Consider the following 18,394-nt stretch of genomic DNA (forward strand, 5'->3'; position numbering starts at 1 on the left):
TCAAAAAAATGTACCAAGTCTTTAATATACCTTGAAAGTTTTACTTTTTTGTATGACTTAGACAACCCCAACATTTGCATTTTTTCATTTTTAGAATTAAGATTTTTAACATAAAAAATATTTGTTTTTCTTTTTCAAAAATACAGTGGGTTCTTTCTCTTTAAAAGTTCATCTTTCTTCTAGTAAAAAGCTTTACCGGCATCTCATTCTTATAAAAAGCATGTTGCACCGTGTCATGAAAAGTGCCCTTATAAGCTAAGCTGTGGAGGGAGAGATACCTCAGTACAGGTTAGTCCATTGCTAGGAAAATGCAACGGAGAACTCGTTAAGAGCCTATCAATGTAAGAGCCAAGAGAATGACCAGAGACTAATTTTTGCAAAGACCAAAACTAAGCAATTCTTCAAGTGTGTAACTAGCCAGCAGGTCACACTCATCTTCAGGAGGGGGGAGGGAGCTCAAATAAAAGCAACATTAGTTCCGTACATAACCCTGTGATTGTCCCTCATCCACTAGTCTGAGCTGATAGAAAACCACTGAATGGGTAATCAAAGCAAAAAAAGTAGTCTAGAAAATAGAAAGTTTGTCATACAAAGTCACATTGATTCGTTGTTAAAAACTGGTCTTTGTAGGTCCTTTGGGAAAACTGCAGTGACCCAATTAGAGGTTGAAGAAAAAAATAAAATCATTTTAAGTATTTTCCCTTTTGGTTCATCAGAGCCTTTACTTTTCTTTCTTTCGTGACTTGTGTTGGGTTTAAATTCTTGTTTTGGCACTGCTGTTTTGAGCCTAACCAACAACAACATGTCTGGGAATCCAAAAATTGGCCTGCTACTTTGGAGTCGAAAATCCAGTAAGACCAGCTGGACAAACACCCACTCCAGGAGGATGTCTAGGGGAATGGGTCTGTGATGATCTACATATATCCTGAAATGTTCTGCATTGAGGGCAGTTCTGTCTTGCTTCATTTCCTGGTTTTCTCAGGTTTGTACAAAATGTCAGAGACTGTGATTTCAGACAGTGCACATTCGCTGCTGGTCCATTTGAGCAATAAAACAGGACAGCTGGTTTCACTTCCTCAGATCGAGAACACAGACCTGGAGGCAAAGATCATAAGTTAGAAGAGCTGAAAAGAAGCCATTTGTGCGATAGCATTAGTAAATATGCAGCGAAGTAACAATTATTGTAGCATATATATCAGGTAATTAGTATGCCCTGCTTCTATATATGTTCAGGATATCTTGTTTCTTTTCTAGTCTAGTGACATCCTTGATGAAGATTTTTGCTTAAGGTATACAGATACTTGAAGATATAATAAGAGCTTAGATTATATAAAGGGTCTCAGTTGCCTTTGGATACACCACAGTAATTAAAAAAAACGAGTCACCAAGACAAACAGCTCTTCATGCCTCAACTTAAGCAAAATGTAAATAACTGATGCCCTTATATATAGCATATGCTTTGTCAATGCAGGAAAACGCAATGGATCACACGACTACCACCTTCTTAGCAGTATATACTTACCTTCCTTTTACTCTCCTGCCACTCTGGTCAGCTGTGGGACTGGCTCCTCACTAGCCCTTTGTCTGAAGCTAACCCTTACATCTCTTTATTGATTCATTTTCACAGCTCTTCAATGGTCCCTATAGCAGCTGTGAAACTCTCTTTACTTACTTTTACTTTTTTTTAATTAATTTCCTATTGGCTGCAATACTGTTGAATACCTCAGAAAGAAAATAGGTCCAGGTATTTGGAAAAGAAGGGATGATGTCATTGTATCCATCCAAGAACTACCCTCTCTTTGAAAAGTCTAATTTCCAGTCTGAGTTTTCACTGGGTTGTTGGGACAGAGAAAATGAAGCAATAAAGGTGGTGCAGTGGTGGAAAAATCAAAAGACCCATATACAAGAACCTTTTAGGACTTGTAGTTAACCCCCCTGGCGGTATTCCCAAGTGTAGCTCGGGGTAAAGTTTCAGTACCAAAAGCAGTAACCCCGAGCTACACTCGGGAATACCATGCGGCACTGCTCCGGGATCTCTTGGTCACTTACCTTGTCCTTCGCTCCCGCGATGTCCCTCCTGCAGGGTCCCCAGCAATGTAATCCGGCTGATGCCGGCATCTGTCATCTGGGTTCCGTCCCCTGCGAGCGACGGGACGTACGGGGGACGGAACGGTGGGAAATTTGAAAATGACATATTGTGACATTCACTAAATACACTAAAATCACATAGTAAAACATTCCTGTATCAAACCATTTCACATACATTTGTCTCTAGTGCTTTGTCCTGCTCCCTGCCTGCATTTTTACTGTTCTTTCTGCCTTGAAACTGAGAAATGTCCATGGCGTCCAAAAAGCGTCCCTTTACGTCAAAATCAGTTTTAGACCAGCTATAGAACAGCGATAGTAAATTAGAACCACTTGCAGAATTGAGTGATAATGATTCGTGGGGAAATTCGTCATCAGACACTGAAAACGATTTTGCGATTTCAGTGAGTTATTCCTAAAAATGACAGGCCTACAATAAAAAAAATACATATTTCCATGCAAAAAAATGTACCGCTATGAGCACAGAAATATGGACATAATCAGACCACTAGGGAGGTTAAACTATTGCCCAAACAAAAAAAGTCTTGGCTGTGTATCGACAGATATGATGACATAAAAAATTAACAAATCTTAAAAGTCCAGGAGTGTTGAATGCATGGTCCTACATGTTTGCTGTTCCTTCCTGCAGAGCTGAGAAGAAACTGTGGGGCTAATTTCCTAAAACTGGAGAGTGCAAAATTTGGTGCAGCTGTGCATGGGAGCCAGTCAGCTTCTAACTTCAGTTTGCTCAATTAAGCTTTGACAAAATAACCTGGAAGGTGATTTGTTTCTATGTAGAGCTGTGCCAGATCTTACACTCGACAGTTTTAGTAAATCAATCCCTGTGAGTAGTGATGTTGGAACCAGAGGAGGGAACCACATATGCAGCAGAGGCCAGACATCTGACACACCAAGTGTGCTGGATGCTGGAGATGTTTCAGCCAACATAGGTCCTGATGGCAGGAGATACGGGTGGTAGAAGGTGTAAGAATTAACCCTTTTCTTTGCAGGAATGGTTTTGGTTTGTTTGGATATTTTAAAATAGTGACAGGGTCTATTAAAATGCTGTTCCATTCACTGATGCAGAAGATGCATGTTTAACAAAATGCAGAAAAAATGCTTTTAGGATATGAACAGAGGTACTGATGGTAATTGCATGTATTATCTAAACCAGGGGTAGGCAACCTTAAAGAGATGGAGATCTACCTGAACAACATAGGAGAAGTCAAAGATAACTGGGCACAGTGTCTCCTAGTGTCGCCTCCTCATACCTGATTCAAACCTGTACTACCGTATCACAATCACGGGCATTGCAGGGCAATCTTGGGTTTAAATTGCCTCTTCACTACCTGTCAAATGCACTTGGATTGCTTTTGAGAGGAGCAGCAGTACCTGCTGCACTTGTGAGTGAGCCCTTAGTTGCATTCGGTAGCGGCACCCTTAGGGCTCGTTCACATGTAAAGTTGGGGGAGCTGCATTTTTACTGCCCCCAAACCCTACCCCCATTAGCTGCTGAGGCAGCAATCAAAGGTGTACACATGCCGTAGCAGGAATAAACCCCCTGTTGCTTTTAGTGGGTGCTACCGCTTGCCAATCGCACCCCATTTAAGTAAATGGGGCCACTCTGCAAGCGTCCCACAGCTGCATGCTTCTATGAGGTCCAAGGGGTTAAAGCAGGTGGTGAGAAAGCAGCACAATCCTGTCTGCTTTAACCCCTTGATTGCTGTACTGCATAAGGCTGGAGGGCACTTGCAGAGCGGCCTCATTCACTTGCATGGTTCATGCTTGGAAGGGTCTATATATACCAACCATGACAGGGCATATAACTCCTGCTGCAGCTGAGACATGTGTACATCCCTGGCCAGTGCATCTGCCACTTTCCTGGGTTAACAGCACTTTGCCATAGAATTCTATTATATCCTGCAGGTTTGGTGCACTTTCTGAAAGAACACCAAACTCCTGCATTTGGGAGTTTTGGTGCGCTTTCAGAAAGTGCACCAAACCTGCAGGATATATTAGAAGTCTATGGCAAAGTGCTGTTAACCCAGCAAACCTGCAGGAAAGCTGTAGGTACACTGCACTGCACATGCGGTGTGGGTAAACCGCAGTGCATTAGTGTAAAAGCAGCTCTATACTATTATGCTCAGTGTATTGCTTCACACTGACCTGAAGATCTCTTCTTTCCTGCTGCTGGTACCACTCTGGAGACAGCTAGCTGGGATAAGAGGTGTAGTGCAGTTGGTATCACTCTGCATGGGATAGGAGTCAGCACTACAGAGGAGGCATTGGCCTATGCAGCTCTTGCTCCCTACTACAGCTCCAACTTTACAAGTAGTCCCTCTGCATTGCACTCTGATGCTCTGGGATCATGGGTCAGCAAGCCCTGGCCGCAATCTACTGGTAGATCGCGATATACTGTATAGGTTGCTGCACCCCAATCTGCACAGATTCAAATGTGAGCTGGGCCTTAGATTTCTCAACTCTAATATGCCTTCCCAGAAAACTTCTTAGGACCTGAACACATACATTTGTTGGTAAGGTTTCTTTCCTTGACCTCTGTAAACACACATGGGAAACCATCAGGAATTTCAATTCTGGTTGCATGGACCAAAAGTGTAAAGTCTAAAAATCTTGTGGACCTGGGCATTCACAATTTAATTCCCCCTTTACTCTGATGATGCATTGTAACAAAGAAACATGTTCTCCACTTATTTGAATTGGCTCTTATTTCTCATCATTGGAAGTAATTATCTGTTGCATTAAATTTAATTAACATCCATATTGTGATCACTGACACCAGTATGGGGTTGATTATTGCAGTTTCTGACACCAATAAAGGGAGGTATTATTGCAAACTCTGACACAAATGTGGGGAGTTATTATTGTGGTCACCGACATCAATGCTGGGGTTATTATTGTGGTCACTGACGTCATTGGGGGGAGGAAGTTATTGTTGCTGCTACTGACATCAGTGTGGGGGGTTACTATTGCTGCTACTGACATCAGTGTGGGGGGTTACTATTGCTGCTACTGACATCAATGCCGGGGGTTACTATTGCTGCTACTGACATCAATGCGGGGGGTTACTATTGCTGCTACCGACATCAATGCAGGAGGGGGGGTGTTATTATTGCATTTACTGACACCAACACTGGTTTATATAGCAGCCACTGACGTCAATGCTGGGAGTTACCATTAGTGCACCTGACATCAATGGCAGGTCTGATTTCCTCCCACTTTCTGAAACTTTTCAGATATGTGTTTTGCGGTGCACTGCAAACGTTTTCAGGCATTAAGGTGCATTAGAGCCCATTCATTTTGAATAGGCTTCTTAACTTGTTGCAATGCAGCTCAATACACAAAAAAGCGTAGTTATTGTGTGGCCCTTTTGAAATAAGACCCTCTATAATTTTCAAGATGACCAGCACTGGTATAAGTGATATTTACTACCTGAAATATTTATGATGGTTTGACGATCTGGACATTTTGCCAATGCTGCACTCTTATATAAGTTTTCAAATCCTAATGAGGGCATTACATAACCAGAGCACTTGACTTTGGAAATATCACTGTCAGTGTCTGCATTATGAAGAGCTTCTGTAGACTACTGTTTTTGAGATATGTCAAAAAACAGTGATCCCAGAGACATCTTTCTTAAAAAACCATTACAGTCAGATATATATATATACCACATTTTTCAACTACAGAGGATAAGAAATGTGGTTAAGGGCTGATAGTCATTTGCCCTAGGGTTGTAAAGTGTCCTGGATATTTTAAGTGGTTATTATAAACTTAATAATGGCAGGCACTCTCATGTAAACAGTATAGCTTATTCTGAACATTCAGGATTATTTAATACTATGTACAGTTTTAACCCCAAACACTAAAATCTCATATAAGCTTTAATATGTTAAAAAAAACATTTCAAAAGTTTTTTTTAATTTACACCTTTCATTAAAGTGTATGCAAACTCTGACAATGAGCTTCTCTTATTTGGTCCATTTTGGCCTTTTAAATATAAGATGGAAAGCACTTTGTTATACAGCATTTGTTTGATAAGTTAAAAAAATATCTTGCTAGAAATATTGTGGGCTGTTAACTTCCTGTGTTCTCTGTCTGTGCTAGCTAATGTCAATTACATTGTTGTTTGAGAACTATGAATCTGCACCCTCTGTATTAGAGTCAATACAAGATAAGGAGGAGTTCCATAGTCCTATCTTGTTTCTGTAATCCTGATACAGAAGGGTGAGTGAGCGTTGCCTTTCTAGGACTGCAAGTGCGTTACTGGCAGAATCACCAGGTGGAAAAAAGCCTTAAACAGAAAACTATTGCAGCCGTCACATATAAAGACTGCTAAATTACTTTTTCATTTCTGGGATAGATACACTTTAAAAAAGTTTAGGGTGATCCCACTATGAATGTCCTTAGGCAGCTGGAGACATCTGCTGCCCTCTACTGTTAGCTGCAAAGTTTTATGTATATATTATGTATTAGCATAGAGAGAGAAAGTCTCAGCCATATGTCCTGTCTATGCTGTTAAATCCAGGGCCAAAAAGGACTGTTATGTAATTATTGCTTTGTCCTAATAGTTTTAACTGCAGCTCTCCATTGCTTCTTAAGTGTGTATCTGGATCCTTGTGATAGACAGAGTATCTCTGCCTTATTGTTATTATCTCTTATGCACAGTGCCAGATAGCTATGTCCATCAGCCTACATGCAATACTTGACCAAGAAAGAAAATCTGACATCATGGGAACCCAGATCATGACATCAGATCCTGGGAGGCCACATGGCTATATCCTTTTCCCGCCTCCCAGTGTCTGACATCCCAACCTGGGTTCTCCTGCTATCAGATTTTTTTCCTAGGTCAAGGATTCAATGTATGCTGATGGATACCCTTCCCTTCTTGGCCTGGACTCTGATTGTTTTGTTCATCACTGTCATCTGATGACAGCTTTGGTTTATTACAGGAGCTATATATCTGAAAACATGTTTTATTAATAAAGACATAGTGTGCTGCACTTAGATTGCACCCTTTTGTGTCTTTTTGTGTTACTACAGATACTCATTCTGTCTACTGAGGTGCTGCACTACAGTAAGTCCACACAGAAGCCAGCTGATTTAGCCCTTAACCGTTTCAATACCGGGCAATTTTACACCTTCCTGCCCAGGCCATTTTTCAGGTTTCAGCGCTCTCACACTTTGAATGACAATTGCGCGGTCATACAACATTGTACCCAAACTAAAATTTTAACATTTTCTTCACACAACTAGAGCTTTCTTTTGGTGGTATTTAATCACCGCTGGGGTTTTTATTTTTTGCTAAATTAACAAAAAAAGACCAAAAATTTTGAAAAAAAAACACATTTTTCTTTGTTTCTGTTATAAAAGTTTACAAATAAATAATTGTTCTTCATAAATTTAGGCCGAGATGTATTCTGCTACATGTCTTTGGTGAAAATAACCCAAATTAGGATGTATTATTTAGTTTGTAGGAAAGTTATAGAGTTCACAAACTATGGTATAGATCTGAATATTGATCAATCCTGAAGTACTGACAGCCAGTCTAATATCTTGAGGTCCAAGAATGTCAGAACAGTACAGATATCCCCCAAATGACCCCTTTTTGCAGAGTAGACAGTCCAACGTACTTCATAAGAGGCATGGCGAGTTTTTTGAAGTTGTATTTTTTTGTCATAATTTTTCGGAAAATGAAAAAATTAAAAAAATTATTTTCACAATTTTTTTTTTACATACTGTCACCAGTGCAGTACAGCGTCATCATATAACTGGCATGGCGGTGAACAGCGACACTGACTGGTGACAGTATGAAAAAAAAAAATATATATATATTTTTTTAATTTTTTTAAATTTGTTTATTATATTTAATTTTTTATTACTTTTTTTTTATTTTTTTAAGATTTTATTTCATATTTTACTATGACCAAAATAGTACAATGTTACCATAGTAACACTGTACTACTTTGGGGAAGTGATCAGTATTTTTTTTTTTTTTTACACAATTTGCTTATAGCAAAGAATTACTTTGCTATAAGCAAGCATTTACCTGAATGAAATCGATTCATTCAGCTTTTCTTTTTTTTTTTGTGCTTAGCTGTGATTTGGTCACAGCTAATCACATGACATGTGCATGTGATTAGCTGTGCCCATTCACAGCTAGGCACTAGTATACAATGGATGGCATCATGAATGAAGCCATCCATTGTATACAACTGTCATGTGACCTGCTGTGATTGGTCACAGCAGGTCACATGGTACCGGCAACGGGAGCCGGTACTCGGATCTGTCATCGGCCGTGTCCGAGGTGCACGGGCGGTGACAGATCGCACTGCTGCGTCGCTCTGCAACCACGCAAACCGCGCATGTGCGGGAGCACGCCAAATGGCGTGCACCCGGAATACAGGAGCACATTTCAAGCAGCCAAACGGCCATTGGCCGGGCGGCTAATGGTTAATATGCCTATTATGGATATAATGAACTGTTCAGCTAGGACTTTGGCATATAGAGCCCATCAATTACTCTTTACATTATAACGTTCTTTGGCTATTTGAAGGTGGCCCTGTTTTTTTCAATATAGTTTATATATCGCTAGTTTAGGGCTCAATAACCAGCACAGGCTAGTGATAGGTTAGGCATCTGATGGCCACTTCTGGTAATTAGAGGTCCAGTTGTATGACAGATTAGAAACTACTAGGGACTAACACGTAGAAAAGATAGGCAACTCTGAGTACCGGTGCCATACCACAGTTTCTGCTGGTGAAAAGCCTTGTTGGGCCTCACTGCTAATAATCCTTGTTTGCACGTTTGATGTATATACTATTATTAATATTTTCTTATATAAAGCTTGTATTATCATACTTGTGTGCATCTATACACTTATGGCAAATGTTATTTTCAGGTTACTCTTCATTTCCCAGGAAGAGAATCCTCTCTGTCCTGCGTGGAGGCACTACTTAGCGAAGGTTATGGTTATTTTATTTATCCACAGGTTTAGTGCAATATCCAGTTCGTGGAGGGCCATTTGTCATACTGCACCCCCCAAAAAAAAGGGCTACACAGGCACTTCCTGTTATTAGGTGACAACACTCTTTGGCATAGGCCATATTGTTACCATCAAAAAACCTGGCCAGAGAAATACCATGCAGCTAATATTGGGGGACATGCAAGTAGACAGGAAGAACATAGTTGCAAAGAGCCTGCAGAAAATCAGTAGTATTAGTATCACTAGTAGTAGATGCAAGGAAGTTTGAAAAAAAAAAAAAAAGAAAACAAACATTTTATTTAACCACTTCCAGACCAGTGACAAACTGGACTTTCCGTGGTTGTACCAGAGAGATTCCTGCAGCTGTAGGCATTACCCCGGTACCGGTTTTTAGAGTCGGCAGTCGGCTCTCCTGTATAAGCAATTGGAGTGGCTACTAGCCTCCCACCACTCTCTCGAGATCTCCCATCCCATTGGGAGTCCCGAGTGACCAGCCAGCACGTCCTCCAGCTGGCCAGACAGCTGAACAAAGCCAGAATCGACTTTGATTAGCTCTCCTTCAGTGTAAATTGAAAGCAATGACCTGTCATCACTTCCTGTTTATTTGTAAACTTTCAGCACCATTTTTAAAAATCTAAAATCATTCAGAACCATTGGTTTTGGTGTTTTGAATACTTTCAAGTGCCCAGGAGGGATTTGAGGTCTCATACATGCCAGATCCCTCCATAAAAATACCTGTCATGTGTCCAGTGCTGTCACAGTATTAAAAGTGATAAAAAAAATTTTAAGTGACAGTGTAAAAATACAAAAATTAATAATTAAAAAAAAAATGTAAGTGCCCTGCCCCCCCTTGAACTCCCATGCAAAGGTGAAAGCATGTGTCAGTCCCACATGCATCCAAACAGCAATTGTCCCACACATGTGAAGTATTGCCACGATCATCAGATCATGGGCAGTAATTCAAGAACTAGATTTCCTCTGTAAATCTAAAGTGGTAATCTGTAAAGACTTTTAAAGCATTGCTCATGAATAGTAAACTGTACACTGTTTGTCGCTGTTGCACGGACATGCGCAAATTTAACCGCTTCTGTTAAATAAGTCAGTTCCCCCGCAGTCCTGCAGTCCCGCTATAAAAATAAATTTTCACGTATTAGGATTTTTTTTTGTAGCAGAATACTATTCGGCCTAAATATATGATGAAATTAGATTTTTTTATTTTTTTACTGGACATGTTTAATAGCAAAAAGTCCAAAATATTGTTTTTTGGTCAGTCTTTATAGCGCAAAAAATAAAAATCGCAGAGGCAGGACGTAAATTTAATTTGGGTGCAGCGTTACATGACCGCACAATTGTCAGTTAAAGTAACGCAGCGCCACACCATACCGTAAAAAAAAGGCCTGGTCGGGAAGGGGGGTAAATCCTCTGCAGGACAAGTGGTTAAAGTGTGACATGTTTTGTATCTGTTTACTTGGTGTAAATTCATCTTTTATATTTTACAAAAAAATGGGTTATGTATTGTGTTTCAATTCTGTTATGCTTGACATCAACTCATTTATAGAGTATTAAAGGCAATACGATGCAGTGAAAATTCTATTTCTTCAACAGTATGGTGGCTGATGTGCTTGGGCACAGCGATTCAACAACAAATTTTCCTAATATGTTATTTTTAAATGTTGGCAGGTATGATATTAGATTGACATTAGCAGAGCATAGTGTAAGCTTCATCAAAATTTGACGGTATCAGATCTATAGTGATACTCACTGATCCATCAGAGGCACTTGCTCCTACTTTGTCACCTCTGGCATTCCAACACACTTCAAATATTCCTCCTGTTCCCCTGTAGCTGTGTACTAGAGAGCCATTCTGGAAGAAAAAAGCAGAAATATCATAAGTGAATTTTTAACTCCAGCCATAATAATATATTTAATATATAATATAAAATAATACATTTGACTGGTAGACTTACCTGAGTGTTCCATATATGGACACATTTGTCAAAGGACCCGCTAGCCAGATACTTTCCATCGGGACTAAAGGCTACACTATATACTGGTTCTTGATGTTTGGTTAATGTATGGATACAGACACCACGCTCAACATCCCAAAGTCGGACTGTTGAATCAAAAGATGCACTGTGACATGAAAAAGAAGAAAAAACTAAAATCAGGAACTTTTGTATTTTGTATTATATAAAAAAAATCTTCAATACTACATAACTAAAATATACTACATAACGAATTTGGCAGGTTCACTAATGTGTTCTGATTATAAAGTAAATCTGTGCAGGGACTATGCTTACTAATGTATTTACATATTCTGAACAAGAAGTAGAAACACTGTAAAACAAGCTCTTACTGACCTCTGTATCTATAGGCATTGCAGAAAAAAATAATTTTCACATTTCACAACAGATGCATTGAAATATTGAAATGAAATTGAAATGAAAGTTTTTTCTATGAAAGCAGATCTTGAAAAGGCTGCCAGTTCTTTAATGTAAACAACCAGCAGATGTTATTAAGCTGTTAGAAACTGACTGAAACCCATCTTTAGAATGTTTGGGGAGCAGTGTTCCCCTTAAAATTCATACCAGACCCCTATCCAGGCATGTGGCCTTGGTGACCAGGAAAGGGAGAACAGTGACTGTGGCTTCCCTCCTTTCTGAACCAAAGTAGGCCTTCAATATTGGGAGGATACCTTGCAAGGGGGGAGGGGGCACGGTAAGCCTGCCCTTTTGCAAGGCACTTGTCCCTATGTTGAGGGCTTCCCCTCATATCCTGCCCACTAGAATGGATATGGGGATTAGTGGAGGGTACTTATCAAAATGGAAAGCTCCCTTTATAGATACGTTGTCCTCCAGTGGAATGAGTATGGGGTACATTAGAAAAGATCCCAGAAAAGAGTTAAAAAACCCAAAACAAAAAAAATAATATATTGCAGCTTACCAGTCATTAGATGTGGTGGCTGCATTGGGTTTCTTTTCTTAGGCTTTTTCCCCGTTTTCACCTGGTGATCTAGCCAGTAACACACCTCCTGTATTAGAGTGCCCTCGTTCTGAATGAATGAGCCCAGGGGCACAGCAGACAGCAGCATTGTTAATCTGGGCAGAGGGGAGTGTTGAAGCCAATCTCCAGACAACAGTTTATAAGCAGTTACAGCAGGGGTGTAACTACAGGGGTCATAACTGCGACCCAGCACCATGCTGTAGGGAGCCCGTGCTGCCTCCCTGCATGCCTGGAGTGGAGAAGCTGCAGAGATGACTGCATACAGAGGAATCAATCTCTCCATGTTCCTCCTTTAGCTGCTGAATGCAAGCGCTTCCTCCTCTCCCTCCCACAGGCATTCAGCCACTGCAGGAGGAACATGGAGGGAGTTATTCTTCTGTATGCAGACGCTACCACTGTTCTTCCTATCCAGCTTCTTTCTGCTGTCCCCTATGCTCTGCAGCCCCCATGCCCTCTGGCCCCTGTGCTCTTCAGTCCCCCAGTGCTCTCCAGCTCCCCCTGTTCTCTGACTCAGCATTCTCTCCAGCCCCTGTGCTCCATGGCCTCTGCGCTCTCCGCCCCTGTGCTCTTTCTAGGCCCCCCTCCCCCAAATCTCTGCCAGGCTCCCCCCTCCCCTGTTGGCTGCTGCAGGGGATCTGTCAGGAGGAGAGTGGGAAAGGGGCCAGTAAATGTGTCATTTAGCAGCCCCTTCCTTTTTCTCAATGAACAGTCAGTGATCGGTACTGTTCACTGATTCTGTCCATTCACAACTGAAACAGAGTAAACTGTGTTTACTATGCTTCAGTTTATGAATGGAGATGCAGCTCTGTACAGAACTATTTCTGTCCATTCATTCTGTGCTGCTGAAGATGCAGAGAATGAGATTGAGGGCTGTGTCCTTAATCTCCTTTCCCATTCCCAAAGGTGGAACATCAGAGGTCTGTTTAGACCCCTGATATTTCACCAAATACCTGTAACTGTAAAAAATAATAAAACAAATAATATTGTAAAAAAAAAGAAAAAAATGGTAAAAAATAAATAAAATAGCTACTGACACCAGTGTCACAATGGTCGCACTTGCGACTGGGCCCTGGCATTCTGCCACCTGGTTCAGAGGAAACGGCCCTAACCGGGGGTCAGGGGGGGCCCTCCATGATTTCTTGCACTGAGGTCTTGACGGTTCTAGTTATGCCACTGAGTGACAGCAACAGTTTCTTTCTTTTGGGATAAAAGTTTTACCTAAATAAATAAAAGCTGGTCATTTTAAGCACCACTGCCAGTGCTAAATGGTCTGTTTCATCCCTGCAATTGTAACCGCCCGCTCCTTAACAACCACAGCTATTCACAATAATTTGGATCAGTCTGAAGTTATACCGGGTGGATGAGAAAACGTTTCTAATCCACCCAGTATAAAGAATGAATAAACGAACCAAAATGACACAAGAAAAAAGAATAAACAAAATGATCAACTTAATGAATGTATCCGAAACAAAACAAAATGAAATTTTCCAGAGTGCACGTCTAGATGCCATTTGTCCATTTAAAGTATGTAATATTAGGTGTGTGTGTAAATATATTTACTGTATTTACTCCTTATACTCTTGCTGTTAAATTCATCAGTTCTGGAAAGAGGGTCATTCTTTTATAGATCTCACATTAAGGTCTCCAAATAAATATAGTACCAAAACTTGTCTATTAGGTATTCTTGATGATGTACAGCTCCCTAAATAGTGCTTAGTGCTTCCCCAAGGAAAAAGGATGATGAATGCAAATGTACTTATCTATAAACTGAAATATTAACTTAGAGACAAATCACAACACTTTGGCCAAATATGGGGCCCCTTGAATAGAATAGATCCTTAACTATGCTCCCCTCGTGAACCCCAGGTTATTCCTGATTGTAATTATTATACATATATATATATATATATATATATATATATATATATATAGAGTACATTTTTCTTTTGTATACAGTGTTACCATGGCAGCACACTGTTACATATTTTAACAATCAAAAATAACAATGTACGGCAAGCCTATATATATTTGTTAAGTGTATGCAAGGATGGAAATGCATGTGTAAGGGCTCGTTCACACTTGGCTGTTTTACCAATGCTTGCTAAATGCCCCTATAGCGTTTGGCAAGCGTTGGTCCGACGTTTGCGGAGTGTTTTTTAATGCTCGGCAAACGCTCTGCAAACGCCGCAAACGCCACACACGCTGAGCGTTATTAACACCCCACAAATGCCTATAATGCAGTTTGAGTGGTGTTACCGCTCCGCAAACGCCCCGCAACCGCGTCGCAACCGCACTGACAACGCCGGCCGGGCGTTTGCAGAGCGGCACCATGGACGAGAATAGGAGGCTTCAACGCCTCCTGACTCGACCAGAGGCGCCCGTTTTGCTGCGACGCAACGCGACGCGACGCAAACGCTCCCGTTAGAACAGCACCATGTGCTGTAATGTGCAGAATTGGCAGAGGCGTTTGGGAAGCGGTAAAAACGCTTCCCAAACGCCTCTCTGCCGCCTGCACACAACGCTAGTGTGAACGTAGCCTTATAGTGTCATATTTAGGTCTGATTAGTCAAATGTTGCCAGAAAACCTGATTTGAGTTAAACCTTGCATAAAATGGTACAGAATGTAACCCTAATGCAAAATTTTGCTGTTTGGTCCTAATATTTGAGGTCAATCTGAGAATATTAACAATTGTGCAGAAAATTGTAACCTTATTTGAGTAACAAATGGCAGCTACTAAAACGAAGTTACTGATTTTTTTAAATATATTTTTTCATATGGCTATAAAACAGAATTGACAAATATGGCTATAAAAGCCATGACCAAGAAGAAAGAGTATTAAAACAATTTATATAGTTAATTGAATATTTTCTTTATAAACATTAAATGTAAATTATAATGGTTTTTGGTACATTTTAATATTTTTTTATTTATATGTTTTTTAACAATATCTTTTGTAACTACACACACACACACACACACACACACACACATATATATATATATATATATATAAATATATATATATATACATACATATATATATATATATATATTATTATTATTTTTTTTTTTTTTGAGATTTACAACTAAACATTTACTGCCTGAAAAAAAACATTCCCAAAACATTATGTCTTAATTTAAAAGACAGTATGGCAAAAATAGCTTTCTTTCAGACACAGCTGTTCTCATATATTTTTGTAATGACCTATCTGATAAGTAAAAAGTTATTCTGATACATCCAGTTCTGTATGAAAATGTAAACCTTGATCTATTGATCTCTGTAAATATTGGGATTTGTTAACAAGTGGAAGGTTGAGAGACTAATGAAGGTAGCATAGATCACCATTTGATGGCTGGATAGAAATAAATAATATTCACACAAAATAGCTCATATTAAATTAACTTACCTCGGTTTTAAATGTTTTTTTATGGTTCTGACCATAATAATAAATGTACAAAACTACTATCTGTCCCATTTAGGTACTTATTGCTTTGTGACATATAAATATAATATTCTAATTCTAAGTTACCTTGCAAGCATGATGTTTGCGTTTGGGTTGCTGGTGCTAGGGCCTGTTGGACTCCATTTAATTGTGTAGATTTCTTTGTTGTGGGCCTGCAGGTCATGTACACATATGTCTTGTTTCATACTCCAGATCTACAGCAAATCATAAATATCAAAATAATATTTGGAATAGATTTCACAAATACATTTCATTGAAAAATGTACCACTAAAGCTGTTGCAGATAATCTCCCTTTCACAAGCTGTTCTCCTTTATAAAGCTGCTGTACACATACATCAGATACAAGGTGAAAGGTGTAATATCTCCTTGCTGACATGAGGAGAGAGTTGACTCTATCTGTGATTAAGGCCCTCATGGACAGCTGTAGGGCTTGTGTCAATCAGCAAATGTTTCTTTCAGATGCATTCTTCTAATATTTGAGATAAATGTAACTGCTTTACCCCCAGCTAATTCTGACATGTAAAATCAGTATTTTTTGCTAGAAGATTATTTAGAACCTTCACACATTATATATTTTTTGAAAGCAGAAACTCTGGAGAATAAAATGGTGATTGTTGCAACTTGTTATGTCACACGATATTTGAGAAGCCATTTTTAAAAAGCAAATTTTTAGATAATACACTTTAATGAATTGTAATGCACACAAACACAATAGAATACCTAATTTTCTGTAAAATATAAAACATGATGTTACACCGAGCAAGTAGATACCTAATGTCACACTTTAAAATTGCATATACCCGTGGAACAGCGACATGCTACAGTACTTAAACATCTCCACAGTTGACACATTAAATGCTTTTACAGATTACCAGTTTAGAGGTACAAAGGAATTTTGGAGCTAGAATTATTGCTATCGCTCTGATGTTCACGACGATACCTAAAATGTTTCGCATTTGTGTGTTAGCACAGGGGGACAGGGGCGCTTTAAATTTTTTTTAATTTTTTTTTTTTTTTTAAACTTTTTTTTACACTGTCCCTTTAAATTTTTTTGATCAACTGTATTGCTATCTCAAGGAATGAACAACACATATTGTGATAACAATAATCATGACAGATCCTCTTTATTAATCTCTCTCTGCCCTGAAAGCATCTAAGCAAACAGATTAGTTTAATCGGATGTTGTATAAGCTGCTATCATCTTATAAACATCAATTTGATATTGGAAGAAATCATCATCGCTTCCAGTTTCTTTTATCAGAGGATACGAATGTACGCATGAGCCTTCTAAAGGCGATGGGTGGTGGCAAGGGAGGGCCCTTCCATGCCATGAAGAGGCGATCAAACTGCTGTATAGCTGCTTGAATCCCTTTTACATCAATTCCCATTGTTTGCTGAAAATGTTGATACTGGGATGATGCCTACAGGTGCAGGCAACATCCAAGTATAACCACTTCAACCCGAGGGTGTGCTGGTTTGTCCTAATGGGTTCAAGTGATTAAGACACTTCTAATATCACTGAGCTAATTAACAGATGCATTTAACCTCCTTTTTAGCTGTTATTGCATTTTCATTGACTTGCATGGACAGAGCAGTGGTCCTGATGTGCACACGTGCTTGGTTACACAGGCCTTTATAATTATGGAAAGGCAGCTTCACAGAAGAGGAGAATATGCGCAGTACCTAACAAACTGAATGTCCAAGCCCAAGCCAGAGTAGACAGAAGAGCAAGTTAGAAACAGTGTCTAAGGATGGGCTCACTGCACATATTCTTGGTCACTGTTTGGAATCCTATTGCTATGTCATGTTTACTGGTCCTTTGTTCAAAGACTGGTCAAAGGTATATTCAAAATGCTATGTATCAACAACCCCTGTATTTAAAAAGCAAGGTATTATTTAAACTTGCACCACGTATTTACATGACAAAAAAATCTAACTTCTGTATGTCTGATGTGCCTCTTCTGTATTTCCTACAGGAATATATTTAGCAATAGCATTTTGCAGAAAATGCCTTAAGCAAATGTATTGTTCCAAGGAAACCATAAAATTAAATCACATGAAGATTTTTCACATTGTTCTTATTTACAGTTGAAAATATTTACTGTTATAGTAAATTAATATGTGTTTAAATATTATAAAAGTGGCACCTAAAAGACATGTAAGTGAGCATTCTTGTGTTCAGTATTAAACCACAGTTTCCAATTTTGGTTAAATGTGCTAACTTTTATTTATTTTGTTTTCTATAACCTTTAACTTTTATTTATGCTGGTTAAATATGTCAGTTTTTATTCATGCGTGTGTAAAGTTAGTGTGCCCTTCTCTGAAAAAGAATATTTCCTATGTTTCCAATAATTGGGTTTTAGTAATTTTGCAGTATTTATAATTGCGGCATTTTTAAAAAATTCTCTGTTTATTGGGTTTATAAAAAAACACAGAAAATACATTGTCACTTTAACCACCTCCCTGTCTGGCCATTGTATATAAACGGCCGGAGGGTGGCAGTGCATGGGTGGGTGGCTGTTTATAAACAGCCTCCCCGACCCCTGCTTGTGTGTGCTCTCTGGGAGCATGCAGCACCGCGAACCCGTGCCCGCTGTGTCCTCTGGACACAGTGGAACACCGATCGTCGTGTGGGACCTCTGTGCGAGGTCCCGATCATGTGATCACTGATTGGCCAATCAGTGATCACATGCAGAGTAGTAAGCAAGATGTCACTTCTGACATCATTACTTACTACGTGTGAAATCTGTGAATGATCACAGAGGCCACATGGTACAAGACTATTCAAAACAGCCTTGTATCACGTGACAAGCTGTGACCAATCACAGCTCACACAG

At 39.5% G+C, this 18,394-nt stretch overlaps 1 protein-coding gene across 1 annotated transcript in view; it reads right to left on the bottom strand.

The window, feature by feature from the left end:
• The window catches only part of LOC149451900 (F-box-like/WD repeat-containing protein TBL1X), a 107,561-nt gene continuing 89,167 nt past the window's right edge, over positions 1-18,394 (bottom strand). The window contains exons 11-14 of the mRNA XM_089690012.1: positions 15,623-15,750; positions 11,056-11,221; positions 10,851-10,952; positions 1-1,095 (exon numbers count right to left, since the gene is read on the bottom strand). Coding sequence (XP_089546138.1) covers positions 1,069-1,095; positions 10,851-10,952; positions 11,056-11,221; positions 15,623-15,750 — 423 coding nt within the window. The 3' untranslated portion in view covers positions 1-1,068. The remainder of the gene's footprint in view (positions 1,096-10,850; positions 10,953-11,055; positions 11,222-15,622; positions 15,751-18,394) is intronic.

Source organism: Staurois parvus, unplaced genomic scaffold (assembly GCF_062004578.1).
Source record: "Staurois parvus isolate SC_StPar_1 unplaced genomic scaffold, SC_StPar_1.0 ptg000510l, whole genome shotgun sequence".
Lineage (NCBI taxonomy): Eukaryota > Metazoa > Chordata > Amphibia > Anura > Ranidae > Staurois > Staurois parvus.